Raw genomic sequence first — 25,821 nt, forward strand, 5'->3', positions numbered from 1 at the left:
ATCTATGATTAACGTAAACCTTGAAGATAATATGTTGCTTCCACTCCCATCCCTTTATCCTAATCCTTTTTATGTACTTTGTGTATTATGATGAATCTGGGATTTTGGTATATTGGTTATATTTGGAAAAAATAATGAAAAATTATAAATAAGTACAAAGAGAATGGTGCAAGACCATTTCTAAATAACAAAAGGAATAAAAGAAAAATTATACAACATGGAATAAAAAGTGAACATTAAATGAACAGCTGAATACAGAAAAGGCAGTGACAATTGTGTACTATATTGAATACTCTTAATTTCGTATTTCTCTTATTATTCCTGGCGCGGTTTCATTTTTGATCAATATAAAGTATGTGATGGTAACAAAAAAACAAAAACCTGTAACCGTATAGTGCCAACAACTGACTGCACAAAAGGACATTCCCCAGTGACTATCACAATAAGGTGCAAAGCCCAGCAATAGTCCTACCCAATAACCAAAGCTATCCTTTAAGACATAACCCCCTTCTTCAATCCACCTCAGGCAAAAGCCTGCGTAAATAGATGGTCTTTTCATCATATTCTGAAGGATAGCCTCTAGCTCTGTCATCTGAACGGAGTGGATTCCAGTGTCAAAGGCCTACCAATACAAATGTTAGGCCTTCATCCTAAACCGTATATACTCAGGGACTATTACTGGGGAGGTGGTAGTCATGTGACATATTGTGCTAAACCTGAAGCTTTCACCATCTCACCTGCCCTCTGCCCACTATCCCATTCACTGTCACTAGTTTTAACATCATAAGTCTCAGAGCAGCTTCAAAAAGGCTAGTGGCCTCACCTATGTGAGAGCTCTTTTCTGCTAGGCACTGTACAAGCATGTAGTAAAAGACACTTACTAAGACAAACCATACATTCTTAGGTATAGAGATGGAACTGTAAGTAGTTTACATTGGTTTTAATTCCTCTTTCCAAGACCTACTGGAAGGACTGATGTTAACTTAAAGAAACCTGACTCTTTTCTGTAGAAGGGTGACAGATGGGGACACACACTTTTTTTTTTTTAATACAATCTCAAAGATTTCTGAAATAGATTTCCATTAATATAGGCAAGAAAAACAGAATATCTGATGGTGCAGAGTGGCATAGAAAGGGTTCATTTGCACACCTGTATAATGAACCTGATGACCTGTATAAACTCTCGTCACTTATTTTTTGTCACTTATGAGTATTGAGATTTTTCAAACACATGCCCATAAAACCTTTTTTTTTTACCTGACCACACCATGCAGAGAATACCTACACAGTATGCATAGATTACATTTATGCCACTAAGGATGCCTGAGTTCCTGTGCCGTGGCTGCAGAGAACTGAAGCCACCATTGCAATGCATTGGCTTTCTCATGGGTTCTGAAATGAGGCAAATTCATTTAAGCAGTGTTAGTGATACACATGAAACTGAACGTGCAACAAGATGACTGTGTGGTAATGCAAACCAACTGAGGTGTAGACATCTGAGGTAAAAGACAAGTTGATGCAATACAGATGTACTTGTTAGTATTACCACATCTAAATGTCTGAGATATAAAACAAATGATGACTTATCATCTAAAGCAGACAGAACATTAATAGAAAACTGTAAAATAATTAATGAAATTCACATTCTCCTCTCCTCCCCTCCCCCCAGTGTTAAGTATTCTATTTTCTTATGCTACTTATTCTGTGTTGCCTGTTCTTCACATTCCTCTCCAGTGAAAATTTCAAAAATGGAAAGTTTGCGGGTTTTAGGTTTTATTTTTTTTCTTTCAATAAAGAGCATATTGGAAACAGTCCTGTCTCAGTAGCTTTACTTATACTAACAGTTCCCTAACTCTGCCCATTTAGCCTGGCTTTGCTTCTCCACTTTGGGAGGTGCCTAGGAAAAAAACCCTAAAGACTTCACTGTTGCATATATGAAGTATATTACTACAGTCTTTATGGTACACTGATACAACATACATATCCTTTCTGTCCCCTGCATAGTATAGCAGAGTCTCAGGCTGACTTTGCAAGGGATTATAGATTACTGCAGTTCTGGGGGAAAAAGCTGATCTTGTCTATAGCATGTGAGGTCTCTGACTACTACAGGGACAGTGAATGGAGTAGAGTGGGACGTCCCTCCCAAAGTGGAATGATCGATGTGGGACTTGTCTTTTAAGTGGGTGACGTGGAGGGAATGCGAGTGAAATGACGTGGTCTCCTCTGGTCCTCACCACTTGGGGAAAGTCTGCTTTTCAGTATCTAATTACTAGGTAGGTTCACGATGTATAGGCCAGAACAGAGTTGTATTTTGGATAGTTGAGATCCATAGCCCAGAATTCAAAGTTACATGAAAGACTGAGGATGTTGATAGGGAGGCAGAGATAAGGTTAACGTTGGAAACTTATGTCATTATTACGAAAATTACATTTTCAGAACATTTACAGCATTTAATTTATTTTCATTTTTTAAAACCTTATAATGCTTAAAGAATGGTGTTTAAAATTAGTAGATATTCATAGTTATATACTCATACAACCCCTTCACTACCTTAATGAAGTTTTTGGCCTGGGAATTTTTAAAGAACAAAACAGTTTTATTTCTATATATTCCTAACATTATTTTAAGTCCTGTTTTCTTGAAAGGATTAGTTTAGAAAATTTTGGAAAATAACAAAGACTCGTATTACCCAATATATAAAAAAGATACATTTAAAGAACATTAAATTGCAAATCAAGCACTCAGAAGGTAAGAAATACCAGAATTAAATTTGCGTGGGTATGTGTATTATGAGACGGTCTCTCTCAACATCATGTAGGAAGTCTGTGGCAGAGTCAGGAACAGAGCCCAGATCTCTTGGGATCCAGTCCATTGCCTTAACCACAAAGGAACATTCTTGTCCTTCTTACAAACCTCTGCCTCATTTACTATCCATTATTTGCACTGAAAGAAGCAGGGGTCCTGCAGAACAGACAGCATGTGATCATGTAATTAAGGACTTTATCATAATTCATATACACAGGGGAGGGCAAGTTAAGATTTCATGAAAAACCTTAATTCTGACATTTCCTAACCTGAGGTGACGACTTTGCAAACTTTACATCCTTTATACATAGTTTTGGTATGCAATTTCCTAGATTAAAAAAAAATACATAAATCCTCAAACCAACAGAGCAAATTTTATCATGTGAAACCATACTGACCCACATGTGGGTCGTCAGCAGGATTTAAACCCAAAACCTTTAGATCCAGAGCACAAATGTTTACTGCTTGACCTGTTAGAGTAATTGACAGTAGTAGAAGATAATAGCCTGCTAAGTACACCAACCACTAGAGAGGTAAATGTGACACACTTTGCTAATGACTTACACAACTGTTTTCTAGATAGCAGTAGAACATTGGGAATCAGGATTCCTGATTTCTATTCCTGGCACTGGAAGGAAGTGGTCATAGATAGCATAACCAAGCATATACATTTGGCATGTTTTATCGTTCAAGGCAGTGAGACTGTGGATTGAGTCTGCAACATTAGAGATAGGGTGATATTGCCAATTGTACCTGAAATGACCTTGTGTAACCACGCTGTAAAATCAGTGGTATGATATTCACCTGCCATCTAAGGTAGGGATATGGGGCCTTCCTTAATAATAAGTGCAGTGATGGGCACAGAATTTTGCATACCAGTACATGGGGGAGCTGAGATTAGAATGCACGGTCTCTTTCTGGGTCCCAATGCAGCACTACTTCCCAAAGTGGCAGTTGCTGGTGCCACATCCTTCATGGAGTCTGTGGGGCCAGGAAGCATGCTCAGTGCAGATGGAATGTTCAGCAGCTGTGGTAGCAAGCCTCTAAAGGCTTCTCTTGACTGCAAAGTTAACTCGTATTACAACTTGACTGTTGCACCTAACTCAAGTTCCATCCCCTAACAACAACCCTTAACTCAAGTTGGCTGTGCCATTAGGGGGCGTAACATGACCACTGTGCAGTGTGGATGTAGGCTAGCTCCACTAGTACTACATTGTCTTTCCACAATTCCACCTGTGTGCCCAGAAAGGACAGAGACTCTCCCACTGGGAAAGAATTCATAGAGCTTACTTCAGTGCCAAGAACCATCAGATATGCCCACAGAAGCCTTAGTGTCACACGAGTGAGCTCAATGCCAGTATGAAAACAGCAGCTTGACCGTTGCTCTGCAGTGTGGATACTCGCTCTCTCAAGTTAGGCTAACTTGAAAGAAGTAGCTCACATATAGAAAACTTGAGTTAACTCTACCATGTAAACATACCATAGTCTTTACCAAGCATGTGAAAATGGCAATTTTCAGACACTTACAATTTGGCTAAATCTGGATACTTTTTAATGGGGACAGCAAAAGGTACCTGTCTAATACTAGGATAACCCACCTGCCAAATTTCATATTCCTGTTCCAAATCATGCAAGTGCTAGAGCTCTTTAAAGAACCCTTCAAAAATGTAACTTTTGGAAAATGACTAACACACTATTTTTATTGTGTACTTTATACTAATTATTCCATAATCTCTTCCTTGGAAGCAGCTAATTTGCTTTTACTGAAACCTTTTCGGGGGAGGAAAAAACAAAAAAACAAAACAAAACAAAACCCACACCTCTGGCAGAGACAATTTCAGCACAAATGGTTCAAGTTTAGTAAAGCAATATGTAACTTAAAACAGATGGCTCACAGAGTGGCTGATTCTTTAAGTGGTGCTAGACCTAACCCTACCTGTGAATAATCAGCTGCTTCAGCAGATACTTTTAGGCCAGGGATTGGACTTAAGCTTGAAGATCACCTGGTCCTACGATTAGTTTAGCTGAAGAGTAACATCCTGCAGGAGATGCTTGGGAGTGGAAAAAACCCAGTTATTACTCTGAGGCAGATGGCCTGCAGAGTGTAATTCTGCAGGGAGTAGGTTAGGAAGGAGAGAGAAGCCTTGTAGGCGCATCTTGACTCCTCATCAGGTAATCTGTGGAGCATAATCCTGCAGGGAGTAGATAGGCTGTTGCAGAAGACTCCAGATTAGAGGAGACAGGACACGACATGTTGAACTTGTATTAAATAATGCTATTTTGAAGAAATAAAACTCAAGCCCTGCAGAAAAGGAACTAGAATCCTGTGGCTGGAGAAGGTTCTTTGTGCATGGACTGGTGAGTTAACCATATAGCTTTCAAGGTGATTATAACAAAAGTATTAGGAAACTTGTAATCAAGTGCATCATTTCCAGGTCCATTGATAACATATTAGCTGACATGCATATGGATTGATTCTTCCTCCTAAGGTGGGTGTAATGATCCATTTAAAAAGTAAGCCTGACAGGATTCTGAGCCCCAGTCTTTTCTGATTTTACTTTACAAGTTTACTCTCTCTTTTTTTTATTTTTACATATAAAATTCAACCTGACCAGTTGCAATATTTTAATTAAAAATTAAACTAATACAACTGTGCTAAACCTGGAGCTGCCCCTATAAAGGTCTTCTCTAGCACCTTATCAGAGATGTTTAACCACATGTGCCCTAATCTCCACACCTACTGGAAGATAGTTTCTCACTTCAACTTTCTGCCTGGCCAACGCTAGCAATAAGTATCAATGGAATATACTGTAAATGTCTAAAGTTACTTTGAACTGGTGAATCCCATTGTACAGAAAAGTTACCTGCTCTGAAAAGCATCACAAAAAAACATTCCAAGTTATTTAACCCTGTGAAAAATTATGAATTTAATTGTAAGTTTAAAACTTTTTTTTTGCTTTGGAGAAACTGAACTTTAAATATAAAAGAACTTACTTTATTTTACTTTGCCCAGAACACACATTATATAAACACATAAATCCCTCAAAGGTGCCAAAAGTTGTCCCTCTGTTTTTCTAAATGATCTTGCGTGTGCAGTCTAGCTGAAAAGACTCATCGATTATGCCTACATAAACAACAAAAGCCCTTAGAAAAAATATCTAGATCAAAAGCCTGTCAAACACTGAACAGGAAAGAGAAATCCTGTTTTAAACATGGCCTCTTTCAAGTCTGAATTCAATCCCACCAAGTAAAAACAAAGGATTTCACAATGGAAGGTATTTTAAAATTACTTTATTTTTGGAACTTAACTAAAGGATTCGTTTCTCCTATATGTTAAGCTCTATCTTTCATATAGTAATATCGTGACAGATTTCTGAAAAGTAGCTTTTGCAAGGTTTAAAGATATGTAGACTAGTTTATTTAGAACACATCTATGTTCATGTCATAACCCCTACTTGTATTAATTTCCATTAGAACATGAAAATGATATTTTTAACTTTGCTGCTGTTCTGAGGTTATGGGGTTTCTTCTTCCATCAATGATCACACAAAACTCCCACTAACTCCAAAAAGGAGTAACGTGTACATTCTGATAGGAGACTAGACATCTAGGATCAGATTTATCAGTATCTTCTTTTCTCTCTATCCCCAAATGAACACAAGAACAGGGAGGGGGAGCACTTTGAGGGAAAAAAAATCTGGTAAGCATATAACAAACAAAAGAGAATGATATTACTTCTCCTCCACATAATCATTCTGTGGAATTCACTGCTGCAGGAAAAGAGTCTCAAAAACTGTGGAGAAATTTAAATAGGGAGCCAGGCAACTTTTATAACCATTAATAATGTTTTCATTGTCCTTTCCTAAAGGGATGAAGAGATATCATTGGAGTTCCTTCTGATTTATATTAGTATAAGTGAAATAAACCTCATGTTCAATTCATTGTTCTAGTTTTAAGAGGAATGCATAAAACAGTTATTAGACCTTAAGTTGTAGCTCCTAACACAATATCTGATGGAAAGAATCTCTACTTCATATTGACAAATGACCTTTAATTGGTTGTTCCTTCTTCTACATGCATAACTTTATTTGCATCTACATTAAGCTAGATGTCAAAAACAATTACCAGCTAAACACCATCATTTTGGCATCAAGTATAGAATGTAGGCCTCTTTGATTCCAAAGCACATCTTACCAATTGTTTCAGGACACAGCTAAAGACCTGTTTGGCAAGGATTTGGGGACTGACCTTTGTAATTTCAGGATCTGTTGATTTGTATTTGCTTGGTCATGTGGTGTTTTGGCTATGGCCATCAATCTAAATAAGTCTGTTCAATGACATGTGAAGTCACGTGAAGGAATTGGTGCACACATGCTGAACGTCACCATAAGACTACCTTGAAAATGCTATTTACCTTTGATGATCCAGTTAGGAAACAAAAATGTGAATTTAATACCTGACTAGCTCACCAGAAATAAATAAATAATGGGCATTGAACTCTAATACAATCCATCAATGATAATTTCCATTTGTGACGATTAGGTAACACAGTTCTAGACTTCAGCACTATTGACCTCTAGAAGGGATAAGCAGTAGAAACTCTCACTTCTCACATGATTGTTTATCCAATCACGAGGCAATATTTTTGTCTTCTATTATGTTGTATGGTTACAGAACGTTGGAGTGGAGGTGCTTCCCTCCTAGTGTTCAGACAAGATCAGCATAGATACATTTAAATTTACCACCACCACCACCGCCCCCACAGCATTTTCCACAAGCCTGTCCTGAGGAGTTCATTTGGATTTGCCTTTTGTGTTTGCTTAAAAAATTAGACACAGATTTTACAATCTGAGGAGCTGAAACGAGACCTTTACTCTGCAGACACTGTATTTTTGGCACATACACAACCGTCACTGCTTTGGAGATGAGTCCAGCTTTAAAAATTTTTTCAAGGAACAAAAATATTACTAGAGTTGCGAACTCATGATGAGTTCACACTCTTGAGCCAATAGCATCTGTCTTTGCTGCCACTCAAGAGGGTGACTCACTGACAGTACAGCAGAGTCGTCCCACAAATCTTTTAGAACTGTGTGGCATTTGATTAAACTAACCCACATCTTTCTATGATGCCAAAATAAACTGTCTCTTTACTCCCAGTGTATAAACATTGTTCCTATAACTTTCCTTTGAAATGTCTTGAAAAGGTTCAATGACGTTTCATTATTTACCTTGATTAATGAATTGCTCCATGCTGTCTTTGAAAGGCTGGATGTGCTCTTCTAGTGATACCTGATAAACTTTCCCCGCTTGTGTCTCACACGCTGAAATTGAAATAACAGATTACTTTATGGTGACACATAATGACATAGATACAAATACTGTAGTAAAAATACATTAGCTTTTATAAATTTATAGCCAGCAAAACTTGCTAGGATATGATCCTTAGGAACATACTGCTTCAAATGCAAACACTACAATAAAAACTTCCTGGAGAGTAATTTTGTTCCTGATCAAATGTTTCTGAATAAATGAACAACTGGTGCCCAAAGTAAGTGGTGGGTTTATAGGTGTCAGAGACCATCCTTCCTGCTACCCTCTGACTCCCAGGGAGTGACCAGATTTTTGTGGGGAAACATTTGGAACATTTATTATTTGAACAGCAAGGGATAATGAGGAAGGGGAGGGGGTTGTATTCACCTCTTTGTAAATATACTGTTACATATGCTGTATTTTACAGCATGTTCCAGCAGGGTGAGCTCCATATCTTATTTATTAAATTATATTTCCCTGGATCAAAATCCTACCCTTATTTCTTGCACTACTCTTTCTGTTTCTATGTTCAGCTCCCCTTCTCCTCACTCTATTTTAAGGTCCCATTTTCTCTTTTTTTTTAAATTTCCTTTTCTCGTGGTCTTCTCTTTCCTTGTCTTACTTCTTTCTACACATCATTTACTCCCACTGTAGTTCTCCCTCTCCTCTAGCCTCTTACGGTCTCCTCCTACTTCCAAAATATATTCTCCTTCTTGTCCCAGTCCTCTACTCCCTCATCATGCATTATCTCAACCCCTCCTTCACATATGAGATGCCTTCACTTGTTTCCTGCTGGTAGAACAGTAAAGGAAGCAGCAGAAAGAAGACTCTTGTGTGTATGATGTCTTCCTCCAGCTTCCTGAGTCCACCCTTCAGTGACTGCAAGCTGCAGTACACAACGCTTGCTCTACCTTGGGCTTGAGTCTGTAATTAGCTCCTCAATGCTAAATCCTATGCAAGTCAGGAAGTCAACAACGGACAAAGAAGCTTCAATATACAAATATTTCCAGATAGAAGCCAGGGATATGACCTTAACTGCACAGCACTGCAAAATATCTATATACATGGAGGTTACTGGATCTGTGGAGGTAAAATGTAATCTGTGGGTTTCTTGTTTATAGTTGTCTGCAGGGTTTCATTGTTGAAGCAGATTGTGGTGTCCTAGAAGCTGATGCTGGTGTGGGAGTGTTCTAGAATGAATATGATGGATAGGTGGTAGTGGCTGAAGTTGTGGAAATCTATCATGGAAAGTAGGTCATCTGCCCAGAAGATGAAAATATCATAGATACTGCTGGTATACATCATTGGTTTTGTGGTACACTTTCCCAGAAATTCTTCCTTTAAGTGGCCCATGAAGAAGTAGGCATATTGGGGAGCCATCTTAGTACCCTGGGCAGTTTGCCCATGGTTTGGACAAAGTGTTTGTTGTTGAATACAAAATTGCTTTGGGTGAGGATGATATAGATGAGTTTTGGCAATGTGTTTGTGCATAAGGGAGTGTCTGCCACTAGAATAGCAAGGATTCCAATGGCACCTTAAAGACTTAACAGATTTATTTGGGCATACGCTTTCATGGGTAAAAAACCCACTTCAGATGCATGGAGTGAAAATTACAAATGCAGTCATTATTATACTGCCAGTAGAATGACGACTGTGATAGAACCTGGAAATTGACAAGGTCAAATCTTAAAATAGGCTGGCTCTCATGGTGAGGTCATGTGATGGAGGGAGTGATCGCTCAGTGGTTTGAGCATTGGCCTGCTAAACCAAGGGTTGTAAGTTCAATCCTTCAGTATCTATGATATTTTCAGGGGGCCATTTAGGGATCTGGGCAAACACTGGGGATTGGTCCTGCTTTGAGCAGCGGGTTGGACTAGATGACCTCCCGAGGTCCCTTCCAACCCTGATATTCAAACAAATGGCACTAGCTTTAATGTGACACCCTAAGGGCTCTGTCTGTACCACTTCTGAATTGTGGATGAAATTATTGTGTCATGGAAAGCCTATGTATATGTGGATCCACCCTAAATTAGCAGTGTGGCATCATGTCTCTACCAGGCCAGAGACAATGGTAAGGGATCAGTACTCAGCAACAGTGTATTTGAAGTAAAACACATTCGGACAATAGGTTTGTTCTAGTTGGGAGAAGACACTTGTACCTTGTGTGTGCAGTGAGGGGAGTTTGAAAGTAATGGAAAATTACCAAAAAGTCAGAAAATAAGGTGATCCCAAGCAAGAGTTTATAAAGGGATTCACTTGGGGGGAACTGGGTAGGAGAGAGCCATTTTTCAGCTGATTAATATGAGGGCAGTTGCTGCAGGGGCAGAGTACCCTGCCATGGAACACAGACGATTCCCCAAGAACTCCCAAGGGAAGGGTGAGCTAGTGAGGGACATCACGTTTAGGATTGTGTAGTGTTTTGTGTGATATATGTGCTCTCTTGTTCTTTACATGATTAAATATAAAAAGAGCATAAAGTTGAAAGATTATACAAAAGGTATACGTGTTTGTGCTTCACAAGAACCACACGCTCCTGAGAGAGTTAAACTGCAAACCAGAAGCTTCACACCTTTAGAGTGGAGTTCTGGGAGATGGGCGTTTCAAGTCCTGGGGCATCTGAAGGGTCAGTGCTGCACCCAAGGCATCTAGGAGGCTGGACAACAGGTTCCAACACTAGGAGGGCAGTGCCAGTTGGAAAGTCTGTGGACTGAGAGTGTACTGTGGGGTTCTTAGTTTGGGGCAGTAGCTGGACTCTGTTCAGCTCCAGAAGCTCAACGTACCCCAGGGGATCCACAACACAGAGGCTTCGATTCCCTTCACAGCAATCCTAGTGGGAGCCAGGAAAAGATGATCACCAGGATCTGACACAAATGGGTTCAAACAAACTGCCCTAGCTTTAAAATGTCATGAACCAATAGAAAGACAAGGTGGGTGAGGTAAGATCTTTTATTGGACCAACTGCTATTGGTGAGAGAGAGAGAGAGACGTTTCGACCTCCACAGAGCTCTTCTTCAGCTCTGTGCAGCTCAAAAGCTTGTCTCTCTCACCAACAGAAGTTGAGCCAATAAAAGATCTTACCTTACCCCCACCTTGTCTCTATAATATCCTGGGACCAACACGACTACAACAACACTGCAATGAATCAACAGAACTCAACTCTTGGGCAATGCCAGACTTCACACTTCGTTCAGACCACTTGTATCTCTAAGGCCTGGTCTACACTGGGGGGGGGGGAGTTCGAACTAAGGTACGCAAGTTCAGCTACGCGAATAACTTAGTTCGAGTTACTTACCCGTCCTCACGGCGCGGGATCGAAGTCCGCGGCTCCCCCGTCGACTCCGCCACCGCTGTTCATGGAGGTGGAGTTCCGGAGTCGACGGGAGCGCGTTCAGAATTCGATATATCGCTTCTAGATGAGACGCGATATATCGAACTCCGAGAAGTCGATTGCTACCCGCCGATCCGGACGGGTAGTATGGACGTACCCTGAGTTCTATAAAAGGGGGAGAAAGTCCTCTTTGGTGGTCAAAATCTACCTGATCTTTTAATGCAGAAGTACTGCTTCTGCCTAAAATCAAATCGGCATAAAACCCCCAAACATATAAATGTTACAAAAATATTACAATTCACCCTAAATAGTACCTTTAAATTAAATAGGATTATTTGTGTTATCTTATCTACAACAGAGCAGTTCTGCTATTGTTTCTAAAAGGTACTTCTATGATAAAGAGATTTACTACCATACTGTGATTATCCAATATAAAATGAATATTTAAACTGTCATCACTCTAAACCCCTAGAGAACAGCAATCTGTTTTAGAGATCCAAAAACTCATGTGTCAGAAACAATCATTGGAGACCTAAACCACACTGCTGTCATACACAGTGCAAAAGAAAATGATGTTAGGAAAAATCCCTGGAGATCTAGATAATGTAATTAAAATTTAACAAGGCTCTAAGTGGTAATCACCCTGAATAACAATGGAATCCAGATGCCCGGCAACAAATTAAGATCTATCAAAGGTTAATTAATTGAACATGAAGCCCAAAAACACACCTTGTGGGCATTTCTTTTATCATTTTCCACAACTGTAAAAAATACTACTGATTAAAAGTACACAGAGAAATGAAAATCAAATCAAATTATTCAGTGGCAATCCACACAAATGGCATAAAGTTAGTGGGACATTGACAATTGTAATTTTTCTGATTCTTTTATTTGTTTTAAAGCATAATTGAAAATAGAAATGCGAACAGACTTATTAAAACATGAGTAGCCCTATTCCATTAAAAAAAGTTAAACAGGGCTTCATTGCTTGTGAAGCAACTTGTTTGAAAACAAATGTTACATATCCACTCACTCGTGGGCAGGCTTATGAAACATGTACACATGCTAAGTCAAATACCAGAATGGAATTACTACCGGATGTGATGATTTCCTAAGGTTTGGAGAATCTGCTAATTTATTTAGTGAATAAGTGTTATATTAGGCCAATTCCATGGCTAGTGAAAGCGCTGCAATGCAAATGCTGCAATTCTCTTCCTTTACTCCCACTTTTGCAGTGTCTTTGAGGCAAGAATGTGAACTTTGTACCTCACAAAAAGTCAACAATTGTACTGCACATGAAGCCTTTTCAGAAATGGTCTCATACATTTAATAGAAGACTGTTCACCACAAAGCTTCTCAAAATGCTTCACAAACTAATTTATGTGATCATCTCGGAGTGGAATATGAGAGGTGTTCAATGACACTGCCTAACACCACACAAGACTTTAGGACAGGAAGTGAAGACCTTATCTAACTTAGATAGAAGAAAACTGAAGAGGGATCTTTTAGGGAGGTAAACTGAAAACTACAAAACACAATTAGTCAAAAAGGAGTTTGATCCCAAGCACTCAAACAGTACCATGGGGCAATGGAGATTTTCCAAAGTGAGCCAATCCAGAAATATAGGATGACCAGCTGAAAGATCTTGCACTCTGCCACAAATTGCCATAACAGCCTAGGTAACATCACATGAGTTCTGTCTCTCTCCCAGGCTATGGATTACTCATCATTCTCAACATTTTGAAAGGTCAAACATTTTATTCTTTTAATTCATTAGCTGCAACTCAGGATGACCTCCTGATATCTCAGTCAATTTAAGAGAAGATAAGTGTGGCTCCTCTAACGGTAAGTGCCCCTCAGAGATTGTACGCTATACCCATGCCAATAGCCTATGGCAGTTCCCCTTCAAAGTCTTTAAGGAAATGCGCAGATACACTATCTTTTCATATTCACTTTGCTTTGGAAAAGAAAAACAGATGTAATATTGTCAGAATGAAATACGTAATCTTTCTTTCTTCACAGAACTATTTTGAGTCCTGCAACATCTCCTATGCCTTGTGAATCTTAAAAACAAAACAAAACCCGTATCTAGAATCTGTTGTTTTATGTGAAAGGACTAAACTTTGACATTAGTTATCCTAAAAAGATTCAGAGTTCAGGTTTGATTCAGACAAGCAGCAGAACCCTCTTGGGTGGGAAAACCAAACTGCAAGCCTGGAGAATTAATGAGATTCTGGGAATTTCCCACAGTTGATAAACTTCAGGAATAAACACTTTCACTATCCTTGTACCTCCTGTTTTGATCCAGACTAGAAAATGATAATGAAAATACTCTTAGGGCTTGATCTTATAGTGTCCCTGTGTAGCATGCATCTAAATACAAGGAAGAACTGAGTGGCAGGAAAGGGAGTTCCCGAGATGCTAATTCTGCATCAGACTGCTGCCACACTCCCCCAAAGTAACTCATTCCTAGTGTCAGACATAGAATCTAAGAGAAAAGAATGCTAAACTAAGAAAGGAACTTAAATAAAGAAGCACCTGGCATTAAGAGAATTGTGCTGAAATCTATGTCCACATGCCTGATACCCACCCACAACTTTGTGTTGTTTTTGTTTTTTTAAATCTGTGGTCTTGTGACTAAGGGAGCAGGTGTACAGTGAGCTAGAGACTTCCTACTATTCAGCATGGTGCATAACTAGTACTTTTGCTTACAATGTGTGTTACCAAAAATGGCCTCTACTCACACTGATAATGGAACAGAACAACCTTGTGTAATGAGTCAGGTTCTGGATTATGGAGGCCTTCATCTAATAGTATCAGAACCACGAAAGGGGAAGCTTGGTTCAAATTCAGTTATAAAATGGGTGATGGTTGAGGCAAATGTTCTCATTTTTGACAAGCATTCACCCCATTCCTGGCAAAAATTGCCAACCATGTGTAGATCCTTCAAAGACAATGGAAAAATACAGAAAAGGAAGAAAAACACATCTTACTTTGTCTGATTAGGTATAGGGGTGCTGAAAATAAAGTCCCCAAATGCAGCATCACAATGTTTAGAAACAGTGGGAGTCATGCTGATACCACTGCCTTACTAATGGCAGTATCATCACCTACCGGTCTAAAATGCGTCAGTGTCTAAAATTAACTAGTGATTCATTATTTTCTATAGAACAGGCGTAACATGTTTTTAGGTTTGGTAGTCTTCAGTCCCCCAGATCAACAAACTACTATTTAGGATCATAATCTCTCTAAACAGAACTGTTAGATGTAGTACTTGTATATCATATTCTATAATGTTTCACTGGAGTCTAAAAACCTCTGTCCTGCTGAGCTGTTATTACTCCACAGCATGACTAAGGGAAGCAAAGATGACAGGAGCACAAAAGATACAGGCAGTACTCCTGCCTCTCCATATTTCTTACTGAATGAATAAGACACTGCCCATATATGCCTTTTTTGAATGTTCCTTTACTTAGCAGTGTAAGAGAAAGTGGGTGAAATTGTGTAGAATAAGTGACACAAGAATGCCTGCTCAGTCTGTTACATACTTTGTAACATCTATCTGATTTAACTTAACATGATAATGTTTAAAGTAGGGCTGTTGATCACAGTTAACTCATGCAATTAACTCAAAAAAAGTAATCACAATTTAAAAAATTAAATCGCAATTGATCGCACTGTTAAACAATAGAATACCAATTGAAATTTATTTAATATTTTGGATGTTTTTCTACATTTTCAAATATATTGATTTCAATTACAATGTAGAATGCAACGTGTACAGTGCTCACTTTATATTATTGTATTACAAATATCTGCACTGTAAAAATGTTAAATAAAATAATACATATTTTTAAGTGACCCCCTAGAAGTATTGTAGTGCAATCGTTTTATCGTGGAAGTGTAACTTACAAATTTAGATTTTTTGTTGTAACATAACTGCACTCAAAACAAAACAATGTAAAACTTTAGAGCCTACAAGTCCACTCAGTCCTACTTCTTGTTCAGCTAATCGTTAAGACAACCATTTTTGTTTAGAATCATAGAATATCAGGGTTGGAAGGGACCTCAGGAGGTCATCTAGTCCAACCCCTGCTCAAAGCAGGACCAATTCCCAACTAAATCATCCCAGCCAGGGCTTTGTCAAGCCTGACCTTAAAAACCTCTAAGGAAGGAGATTCCACCACCTCCCTAGGTAACCCATTCCAGTGCTTCACCACTCTCTGAGTGAAAAAGTTTTTCCTAATATCCAACCTAAACCTCCCCCACTGCAGCTTGAGACCATTACTCCTTGTTCTGTCATCGGGTACCACTGAGAACAGGCTAGACCCATCCTCTTCGGAACCCCCTTTCAGGTAGTTGAAAGCAGCTATCAAATCCCCTCTCATCCTTCTCTTCTGCAGACTAAACAATCCCAGTTCCCTCAGCCTCTCCTCATAAGTCATGTGCTCCAGCCCCCTAATCATTTTTGTTGCCTTCCGCTGGACTCTTTCCAATTTTTCCACATCCTTCTTGTAGTGTGGGGCCCAAAACTTGACACAGTACTCCAGATGAGGCCTTGCCAATGGTGAATAGAGGGGAATGATCACATCCCTCGATCTGCTGGCAATGCCTCTACTTATACAGCCCAAAATGCCGTTAGCCTTCTTGGAAACAAGGGCACACTGTTGACTCATATCCAGCTTCTCGTCCACTGTAACCCCTAGGTCCTTTTCTGCATAACTGCTTCCTAGCCATTCGGTCCCTAGTCTGTAACAGTGCATGGGATTCTTCCATCCTAAGTGCAGGACTCTGCACTTGTCCTTGTTGAACCTCATCAGGTTTCTTTTGGCCCAGTCCTCTAATTTGTCAAGGTCCCTCTGTATCCTATCTCTACCCTCCAGCGTATCTACCACTCCTCCAAGTTTAGTGTCATCTGCAAACTTGCTGAGAGTGCAGTCCACCCCATCCTCCAGATCATTAATGAAGATATTGAACAAAACTGGCCCCAGGACCGACCCTTGGGGCACTCCACTTGAAACCAGCTGCCAACTAGACATGGAGCCATTGATCACTACCCATTGAGTCTGATGATCTAGCCAGCTTTCTATCCACCTTATAGTCCAATCATCCAGCCCATACGTCTTTAACTTGCTAGCAAGAATACTGTGGGAGACTGTGTCAAAAGCTTTGCTAAAGTCAAGGAATAACACATCCACTGCTTTCCCCTCATCCACAGAGCCAGTTATCGCCTCATAGAAGGCAATTACATTAGTCAGGCATGACTTGCCCTTGGTGAATCCATGCTGACTGTTCCTGATCACTTTCTTCTCCTTTAAGTGCTTCAGAATTGATTCCTTGAGGACCTGCTCCATGATTTTTCCAGGGACTGAGGTGAGGCTGACTGGCCTGTGGTTCCCCAGATCCTCCTCCTTCCCTTTTTAAAAGATGGGCACTACATTAGCCTTTTTCCAGACATCTGGGACCTCTCCTGTTTGCCATGAGTTTTCAAAGATAATGGCCAACGGCTCTGCAATCACATCTGCCAACTCCTTTAGCACCCTCGGATGCAGCGCATCCGGCCCCATGGACTTGTGCTCGTCCAGTTTTTCTAAATAGTCCCAAACCACTTCTTTCTCCACAAACAGCTGGTCACCTTCTCCCCATACTGCGTTGCCCAGTGCAGCAGTCTGGGAGCTGACCTTGTTTGTGAAGACAGAGGCAAAAAAAGCATTGAGTACATTAGCTTTTTCCACATCCTCTGTCACTAGGTTGCCTCCCTCATTCAGTAAGGGGCCCACACTTTCCTTGACTTTCTTCTTGTTGCTAACATACCTGAAGAAACCCTTCTTGTTACTCTTAACATCTCTTGCTAGCTGCAACTCCAAGTGTGATTTGGCCTTCCTGATTTCAGTCCTGCATGACTGAGCAATATTTTTATATGCCTCCCTGGTCATTTGTCCAAGCTTCCACTTCTTGTAAGCTTCTTTTTTGTGTTTAGGATCAGCAAGGATTACACTGTTAAGCCAAGCTGGTCGCCTGCCATATTTACTACTCTTCCTACACATTGGGATGTTTTTTTCCTGCAACCTCAATAAGGATTCTTTAAAATACAGCCAGCAATCCTGGACTCCTTTCCCCCCTCATGTTATTTTCCCAGGGGATCCTGCCCATCAGCTCCCTGAGGGAGTCAAAGTCTGCTTTTCTGAAGTCCAGAGTCTGTATTCTGCTGCTCTCCTTTTTTCCTTGTGTCAGGATCCTGAACTCAACCATCTCATGGTCACTGCCTCCCAGGTTCCCATCCACTTTTGCTTCCCCTACTAACTCTTCTCTGTTTGTGAGCAGCAGGTCAAGAAGAGCTCTGCCCCTAGTTGGTTCCTCCAGCACTTGGACCAGGAAATTGTCCCCTACACTTTCCAAAAACTTCCTGGATTGTCTGTGCACCGCTGTATTGCTCTCCCAGCAGATATCAGGGTGATTAAAGTCTCCCATGAGAACCAGGGCCTGCGATCTAGTTACTTCTGCTAGTTGTCGGGAGAAAGCCTTGTCCACCTCATCCCCTTGGTCTGGTGATCTATAGCAGACTCCCACCACGACATCACCCTTGTTGCTCACACTTCTAAACTTAATCCAGAGACTCTCAGGTTTTTCTGCAGTTTCATATCAGAGCTCTGAGCAGTCATACTGCTCTCTTACATACAATGCAACTCCCCCAGATTTGACAAAATGCAAAGAAGGTAACAATGTGAAATTTCTAAAAAATAGGTACAGCACTTGACCCAAGGTTTAAGAATCTGAAGTGCCGTCCAAAATCTGAGAGGGACAAGGTGTGGAGCATGCCTCCAGAAGTCTTAAAAGAGCAACACTCTGATGCAAAAACTACAGAACCCAAACCACCAAAAAAGAAAATCAACCTTCTGCTGGTGGCATCTGACTCAGATGATGAAAATGAACATGCGTTGGTCTGCTCTGCTTTGGATCATTATCAAGCAGAACTCATCATCAGCATGGACGCATGTCCTCTGGAATGCTGGTTGAAGCACGAAGGGTGTGACATTCTATCCTTGGGGGAGCATACTGTAACCCCCATATTCCTCATTTTCATATATTCGTGATCTTGCATATAAAACATGCCTTGTAAGCTATCAGGAGAAAAGTTATGATCTGCTGAAAGTCATTTCTCTATCCATATATGTATATCATTAATTCATATGAAGTTATGAGACTTGTGTAGTGTGGTTGTCACTAAAATATGCTGTAAGTTGGGAGAATCAGCCAGATATTAGCTCCCCAGAGGCAACAGCAAGGAAAGTAACCAATGCCTGGGTGGGGTGTCAAACAACCCACCAACAGCCATTGTCCAGCAAAGGAGCTGCAATGCAATGACTCACCTGCATGAGGCCACACCAGGGGAATTGCTCATCCTTGTTTGGAGAGACTCAGTAATGCTCACCTGTCTCTGAAGGAGGGGACAAAGACAAGAGGGAGGAAATGAAATGATAAAAGGAAGAGACAATAGCCATGTTCTTGCTCTCTCTTCCATCTACACCTACAGACACCACACAAAGCAACTGAAGCACTGGTCAAAGGGGAGAGCCTGGCTGAAGAGCAACCAGCCACCCTGTGGTGAGAAGCAGCTAAATTTGTAAGGACAATGATAATGTTAAGATCAGCTTAGAATGTGTTTTGCTTTTATTTTATTTGACCAAATATGACTTGTTGTGCTTTGCCTTATAATCACTTAACATCTATCTTTATAGTTAATAAATCTGTTTGTTTATTCTTTCTGAAGCAGTGTGATTGGTTTGAAGCGTGTCAGAGGCTTCCCTTGGGATAACAAACCTGGTACATATCAATTTCTTCGTTAAATTGATGAAATCATGTAAGCTTGCAGCGTCCAGCAGGCATAACTGGACACTGCAAGACGGAGGTTCTTAGGGTTGTGTCAGGGACTGGAGATATTGGCTACTGTCATTCAGTTACAAGTATCTGGGAGCAGCTTACATGCCAGAGGCTGTGCATGAACAGTCCAGGAATGGGAGTTCTCACAGCAGAGCGGGGTAAGGCTGGCTCCTAGAGTCAAGGATTGGAGTGATGTAGCAGATCACTGGTCCAGATAATACCGGAGGAGAACATCACAAAGGGACATATGAATCTTTAGCACATCTGGCATGTAATATGTCGTGAATGCCTGTTCTCACTTTCAGGTGACATTGTAAACAGGAAGTGGGCAGCATTGCCTCCTGCAAATTGTAACCAAACTTGTTTGTCTGAGTGATTGGCTGAACGTAGGACTGAGTGGACTTGTAGGCTCTAAAGTTTTACATTGTTTTATTTTTTAACGCAGTTACTTTTTATAAATAATTATACATTTGTAAGTTCAACTTTCATGATAGAGATTGCACTACAGTACTTGTATTAGGTGAATTGAAAATTATTTCTTTTGTTTTTTATAGCGGAAATATTTTGAATAAAAATAAATATTAAGTGAGCACTGTACACTGTATTTTGTGTTGTAATTGAAATCGATATATTTGAAAATGTAGAAAACATCCAAAATATTTAAATAAATGATATTCTATTATTGTTTAACAGTGTAATTAATCGTGTGATTAATAGAGATTTTTTTAATCGTGTGATTAATCATGATTAATTATTTTAATCACTTGACAGCCCTAGTTTAAAGACATTTCTCTTAATATTTAGCTAGGTTCTTTTATTAACAATATCCAGGGACTGGGTCTACCAGTTGGTAAAGCTCAAGGAGGTTCAGTTGAAGTAAGTATCCAGAAGTTTGAATATGAAACAAAAACTTTAGCATCCTCTCCCTCCTATCAGGCCTCTGATCCAAACTGTACTAATTTACCACCTTAAATAATTGGCCCCATCTCTACTCCTTTTTTAAAAAAGGACTCATGTCTGATATCCTCAATTGTATGTTCACCGCAAATTAACTGCTATTCGGGGGTTTCCTTGTTAGTTGCAAAAAGAATGAGGAGCACTTGTGGTTAAGGTGCCACAAATACTCCTTGTTCTTTTTACTGATACAGACTAACACAGCTACCACTCTGAAACTTGTTACTTGCATAACTTTGCAAGTCCCTAAACATGAAAGCAAATGACTGGATTGCAGGGAGAAAACAGCAAAAGTAGGGGACTTACCTGAAACTGCAAAAATGTCAGATTTGCTGGTACAGGCAAAGTGAACACGATCACCACAGCTGACAATTTTGTTGGCCATTTCAAAAGAAGCCAAAGTCTGAATGAAGTTATAAACTGAAATACCTTCTCAGCTGTCAAGCTACTCTTTCCATCTCTGTTTTCCAAATATGAATAGAAGGTAGTAAATAGTAAATAACTCTATTGTACACAGCTTTGTAAGACAATAGATTTCAGAACCCTGCAGTCTATACTACTCATTAGCATTGTACTGCCCTCGTACTTTCTTCTAAGAAGTTTAAAATCTTAAATAAAAAAATACCTATCATTAGCATATGGACATAGGAAATGCCACACTGGATAAGACCAATAGTCCACATAATCCGGTATCTTGTCTCCAAGAATGACCAGCACCATGTGCTTCAGAGGACTGTGTATAAATCTTGTACTGGACTAATTCAGTAACTTTCTCATGGGAAAAGTTTCTAACACTTAGACTGTTAGTGTTTGGCTTATGTCCTGAAGCATGATGATAGTTCACACACATCATTGCTCTCTGATTAGTATTCACACATTTCTGAATAGTCAGTCTACTATAGTATGTATTATTTTCCTCCCTGCATAATACAGTATATGTCAAATGAGAACACTTTGAAACAGTGATGGATGAACATAAAATATCCAGGTATCCATACTTCAGACTCTCAGCCATATCTTGCTGGTCTGAAAATTGGACTGAAAATCTGATAAGATTTGGTAATATTTCTAAAGCTTCCCGGTTCCAGCTGTATCTAATACTATGAGAAATGCCTCTGTCTCACCTGGTACTTCCATGAACAAAACCTCTAATACAAAAGACTGACTGACATTTTTCAACCACAGCATATGTTTGGTTCAAGGTTTGGGTGACTCTCCTTTTACCTGACCAGGTTCATCTATCCTAACATGGCAGATTTTATTTGCTATGAGGTTCGTGCAGTAAAACTGAACACAATCAAAGAGCCCATATTGATCCAGAGCCACTTACACAGTCTGAAGAGATACGGATTGGAAAAGATGTTTCAGTGAATAAGAAATATGCGATGAGTGTGTGTACTTTCTGTTTAAGTGACACTCTGGAGATGTAAGGTTTAACCACTGTTTTCCCAGCACCTCCATATAACATTTACAACTACCATCTGTAACTTTAAGGACAGCTAAGAATTTAATGACGGGGACTGAAACTGGCATCATCTGAAAGACAAACTCTGCCACAAATAGAACAAGCTCTCAGTTTTCTTTTATTTATTTTTTTGGTATTGTTAAGACTTACACTAAGAACTGCTCAGGCTTCAAGGGCAGCTCCTTGTTTGGAGTTTTAAGGACAGTAAAACATGACTCACAGATTGACTGAAAGCCTGGCTTTAGTTTACATCTGGTTTAGGTTTAGGAGTCTGCATGCCACACAGTTTCAGTAATTAACCCCTTCAGTGATGGCTGCACAAGCTGCTGGAGTATGTTGATGCAGAGTTGATGATTTATAAGCAAAAGCTATTATTTATTTATATAAGAATGCTCTATATGCTTCTGAATAACTGGAACTGAGTGACACCTGAAGCACGGATGTGTTGGTATATTTTAAGTAATATTTACTAATAAAAAGGCAGAAAGCATCTTTTCTGCAAATTAGCATGTTAATATTTCACATCTGGCTGTGTATCTCATCACACTGCCTCAGATAGAAAGCTGTAAAGGTATTTAATGATTTTTAAATTTGTAGAAACTTTTGTAGAAATTAAAATTTGTAGAAATTTTAATTTATGTGACTGCAAGACTTAAATATTGAGTCTAAAAATGATGACCTTGATGAATTTATTTAAAAAAATATGAGATGGTGCTACACAATACCTTTAGAACAGATAGCAAGAGGAGTATTGCAGAGTCAATGAATCCAGCCCTCTCAGAGTTGAGGAATTTCTCATGTAATTTACTCTATTCCACTTCCCCAAAAACTGGGAATACAAGCATAGAAGCACATTCAAGCCTGGTTTGGGAGAGAGGTAGCAAATAATTGAGTGGCCCTTTTGGCTGCTCCCTTGATCAGCACTAATCTGATGCCAAGCATCATGTGCAAATGGTTGGGAGGATAGTTGAAGGTGGATATGGGCTGAAAATGGGGACAAATAGGGATCTGCAGGAATGAGAATGACATTCAAGTACAGATGAGGGTGATGTGCTTTTGGACATTAACCTGTGAGTATATGAGTTGCCGCCCTTTTGACCTAATTCATTACCACTCGTGAATGGTGCTTGCTTTGCAAATTGTGAATTCGGCTCTCCGTGGTTCAAGTCAGACACAAGAGCAGAGGCTTATAGTTCCAGGTAAAAGCAGATGTGGTAGATGTGGTAAATCAAGAATATTTGTATACCTCTCAGAGTTGCTGAAGCCTGTGTGGAAAGTACTTTGAAAATATGACATTCTCCACAAGTGCTAAGTATTTTTATAAACATTTTTCAGTCACATAATTCAGAGATGGGAAAGACTGATTGGCTAAACTAGTCTATCCCCCTGCAGAGGCAGGATTATTCAGTGAATCATAAGTACTCAGAATACATACAAAATAGCACTAAAAAGCATATTGTTTAAGTCACCACAATTACCTTGTTAATTTGTAATGTCAATGGTTGTCAATTGAATATGACAATAGTACTACCACATCATGACACGCAAACAAACTCTGGCAGATTCAAGATTTTAGATCAGTCTGTTCATACTATACTTGGTTGGGTGCTTTTAAATTTTTACTAGTTAAGAAGAAAATAAGTCTAACCCCCTAGTGTTTTTAATTCTATTTCACTGGAACTTTAGTGGAAGTTGTGCAATGCATTACGACTGATGAATTTTATGCTTGTGAACTAATCTACTATTGTAGAGCTCCCATGACAACATATTCCAAGAGCCATTTCCAGATGGTTTAAACTCACCATAAGATGTGCTTCACAAACACTGTAGTACTTATTGCCTTTTTGGTGTTTTCTCTCTTCCCTACCCTGAATCCAAGTCCAGTATTCTACATTCTCTTCCTCCCCTTCCTCTCCCCCAACCAACATCCTAATGGCTAGAATTTAGTGTAGCTGCTGCTGAGTACTGCACCTCAGATGCCAGGTATCAATGGAGACCCTGCTCCCTTTTACTTCCAGTGAAAGTCTTTGATTCACCTAAAAGGCAGCTTTCAAAATCCACATAGTAATGGAAACAAAAATACCTTTTTACAGCTAGAAAATTACGTTGATAATCCAAAATAGTAGATATGCACAATGCAGAAAACTTTGCATCGAAAATCTTCTATTGTTTCTGTGACCCTAGCTGCCTGACTTTCTTTACATGGTCAGTTGATTTAAGTCATGTGGCAAGTGCTAAAATTTCTCTTGTGGAATGACATAAGAACAGAAGTCATTAGTTGGCATGACTGCATGAAGGAGGGCTGCTGACAGCCAGGAGAGATCAAAAGCAGATCAGGTTGCTTAACAAACTATATGTCACTGAACTCAGAAAGGCTAAGTTGAGAATCCTGGAGAGCTGAGAAATCTGGGGGCAATTGATGGAGCCAAACTCAGTAGGTATATTAATAAAACACCTAGCTGTTCTTCAGTCTCTTGTTTATTAAAATGCCTAGTACATAACACATTAATCCCCACCATATATTCGTTTTAAACAACAGCAGAAATAAACTGCCTGAGAGTTTAATAATGTATAGTTTCCACTGTAATTTGTGTATATCTTTAATTCCTTATTTTTTTAACCATTTTGTACTGAAATCTCTGTTCCAAGAAAGAAGGCAGTAGGCACCCAACTTACTTTTCTGAAAATCTTGTAGATTGAAGCTTTTAGACTAATTAAACTCTTGGAAGAGGTTTTGTTCACTAATATTTGCAAATCGCAAGGCATACAATTCATAAACTTAAACACAGACAAAAACCCATGCAGGCATAACGGGAAAAGCATAAAGATATGGAAATCACAAGTGTTTTTTTTCCCATGAAGCAAATAAAAAAACCTACCCCTTTGATACAAGCAAGCATCCAAGCTTTTCACTGTGAATTAGCATTACATAGCAATCATTTAAAAAAACCAAAGATGATTTAAGTCTGCATGTCTCCATGTGTGTTACTTACATATTTAGATTGGAAAATATAGCAATTGCTGGAATCAGCTGCTAGACTTATGGTTACAAATGTTTCCATTAAAAGCCTTTATTACAATCTCATTTTGAAATAAACCCACTGGACTGAGGTTTCCCATGACTGGTCTCTATTCAAAAGGTAATTTTTTTCTTCTGTGATTTTTTTTTAAATATTAGGAGGGTAGGAAAAAAGCCCATTGTAATAAAATTTTAACATACTTTTTGAATAGGGACACTGTATTTTTGAAAAGTGAACTGGACATAGTCCTGATTGACTGGTGCCTTTGTTTGAATTGAAAACAGTCTTTGTTGTACTAAAGTTATGAGTGATTGAACGTTTCTGACTTGCAGTTACAAAAAATATAAATTAAAGGTGAAATTCTGACTCTACTGAAGTCAATAGGAGATTTGCCATTAACTGCAATGGGGTCAGAATTTCACTGAGAGTCTACAACCTTGCACTTAAACATGAATGCACATGCACGCAGCTAGTTAAGGGTCTGATATTTCTAGGTACTGAACACCTATTGAGTTTTGTCAGCTATCACTGATGTCAAATGGAAAGAAGTACTGTGTCAGAGATGGTCTTCACCTTGCAGATTCAAGCCCTAAGTGTTCAGCTGTTTAGGTAGGAACTTGCTAGTTTAAAGAATTTATAAGGTCCAATGGAAAATCAGCAAAGCTTGAATAAAGCACGAGCTAAATAAATAGTTCTAAGAAAGGCAATTGAAGCCAGATTCATTTTCTCTCTTTTTCAGTTAAAAGTTAAATTATATTTTAAAAATAGCATTTGTTCCTGGTTAACTTTGCCCCATTGTAAACCTTAATGCACTACTTTATTCCAGATAATGCATAAAGTGTCCTAGGTGGTGAGCTTAATTTAGCTAGAGCAACTTTAACTGTTGGAATTTCCTGACTTGTGAGTGCTTGAACTTGTAATTTAAATGTTGTATTAACACTAGTTTTTGCACTTAGGTTGACATTCTTCCATGGTGTGGAGGGCCAGCATAAGACATTGTGCGCCATTCAAGATCTGCAGTAGAGCTGTGAAGGACTGTGGATTGGCTTTGAGTGGGT

At 39.3% G+C, this 25,821-nt stretch overlaps 1 protein-coding gene across 3 annotated transcripts in view; it reads right to left on the reverse strand.

Moving 5' to 3' along the window:
• FMN2 (formin 2) overlaps window positions 1-25,821 on the reverse strand; it is a 244,166-nt gene that overhangs the window by 52,375 nt on the left and 165,970 nt on the right. For all 3 annotated transcript variants that reach the window (XM_039532227.1, XM_039532225.1, XM_039532226.1), the window contains exon 15: window positions 8,034-8,126. In XM_039532227.1, coding sequence (XP_039388161.1) covers window positions 8,034-8,126 — 93 coding nt within the window. The remainder of the gene's footprint in view (window positions 1-8,033; window positions 8,127-25,821) is intronic.

Source organism: Mauremys reevesii, linkage group 3 (genome assembly GCF_016161935.1).
Source record: "Mauremys reevesii isolate NIE-2019 linkage group 3, ASM1616193v1, whole genome shotgun sequence".
NCBI classification, from domain to species: Eukaryota; Metazoa; Chordata; order Testudines; family Geoemydidae; genus Mauremys; species Mauremys reevesii.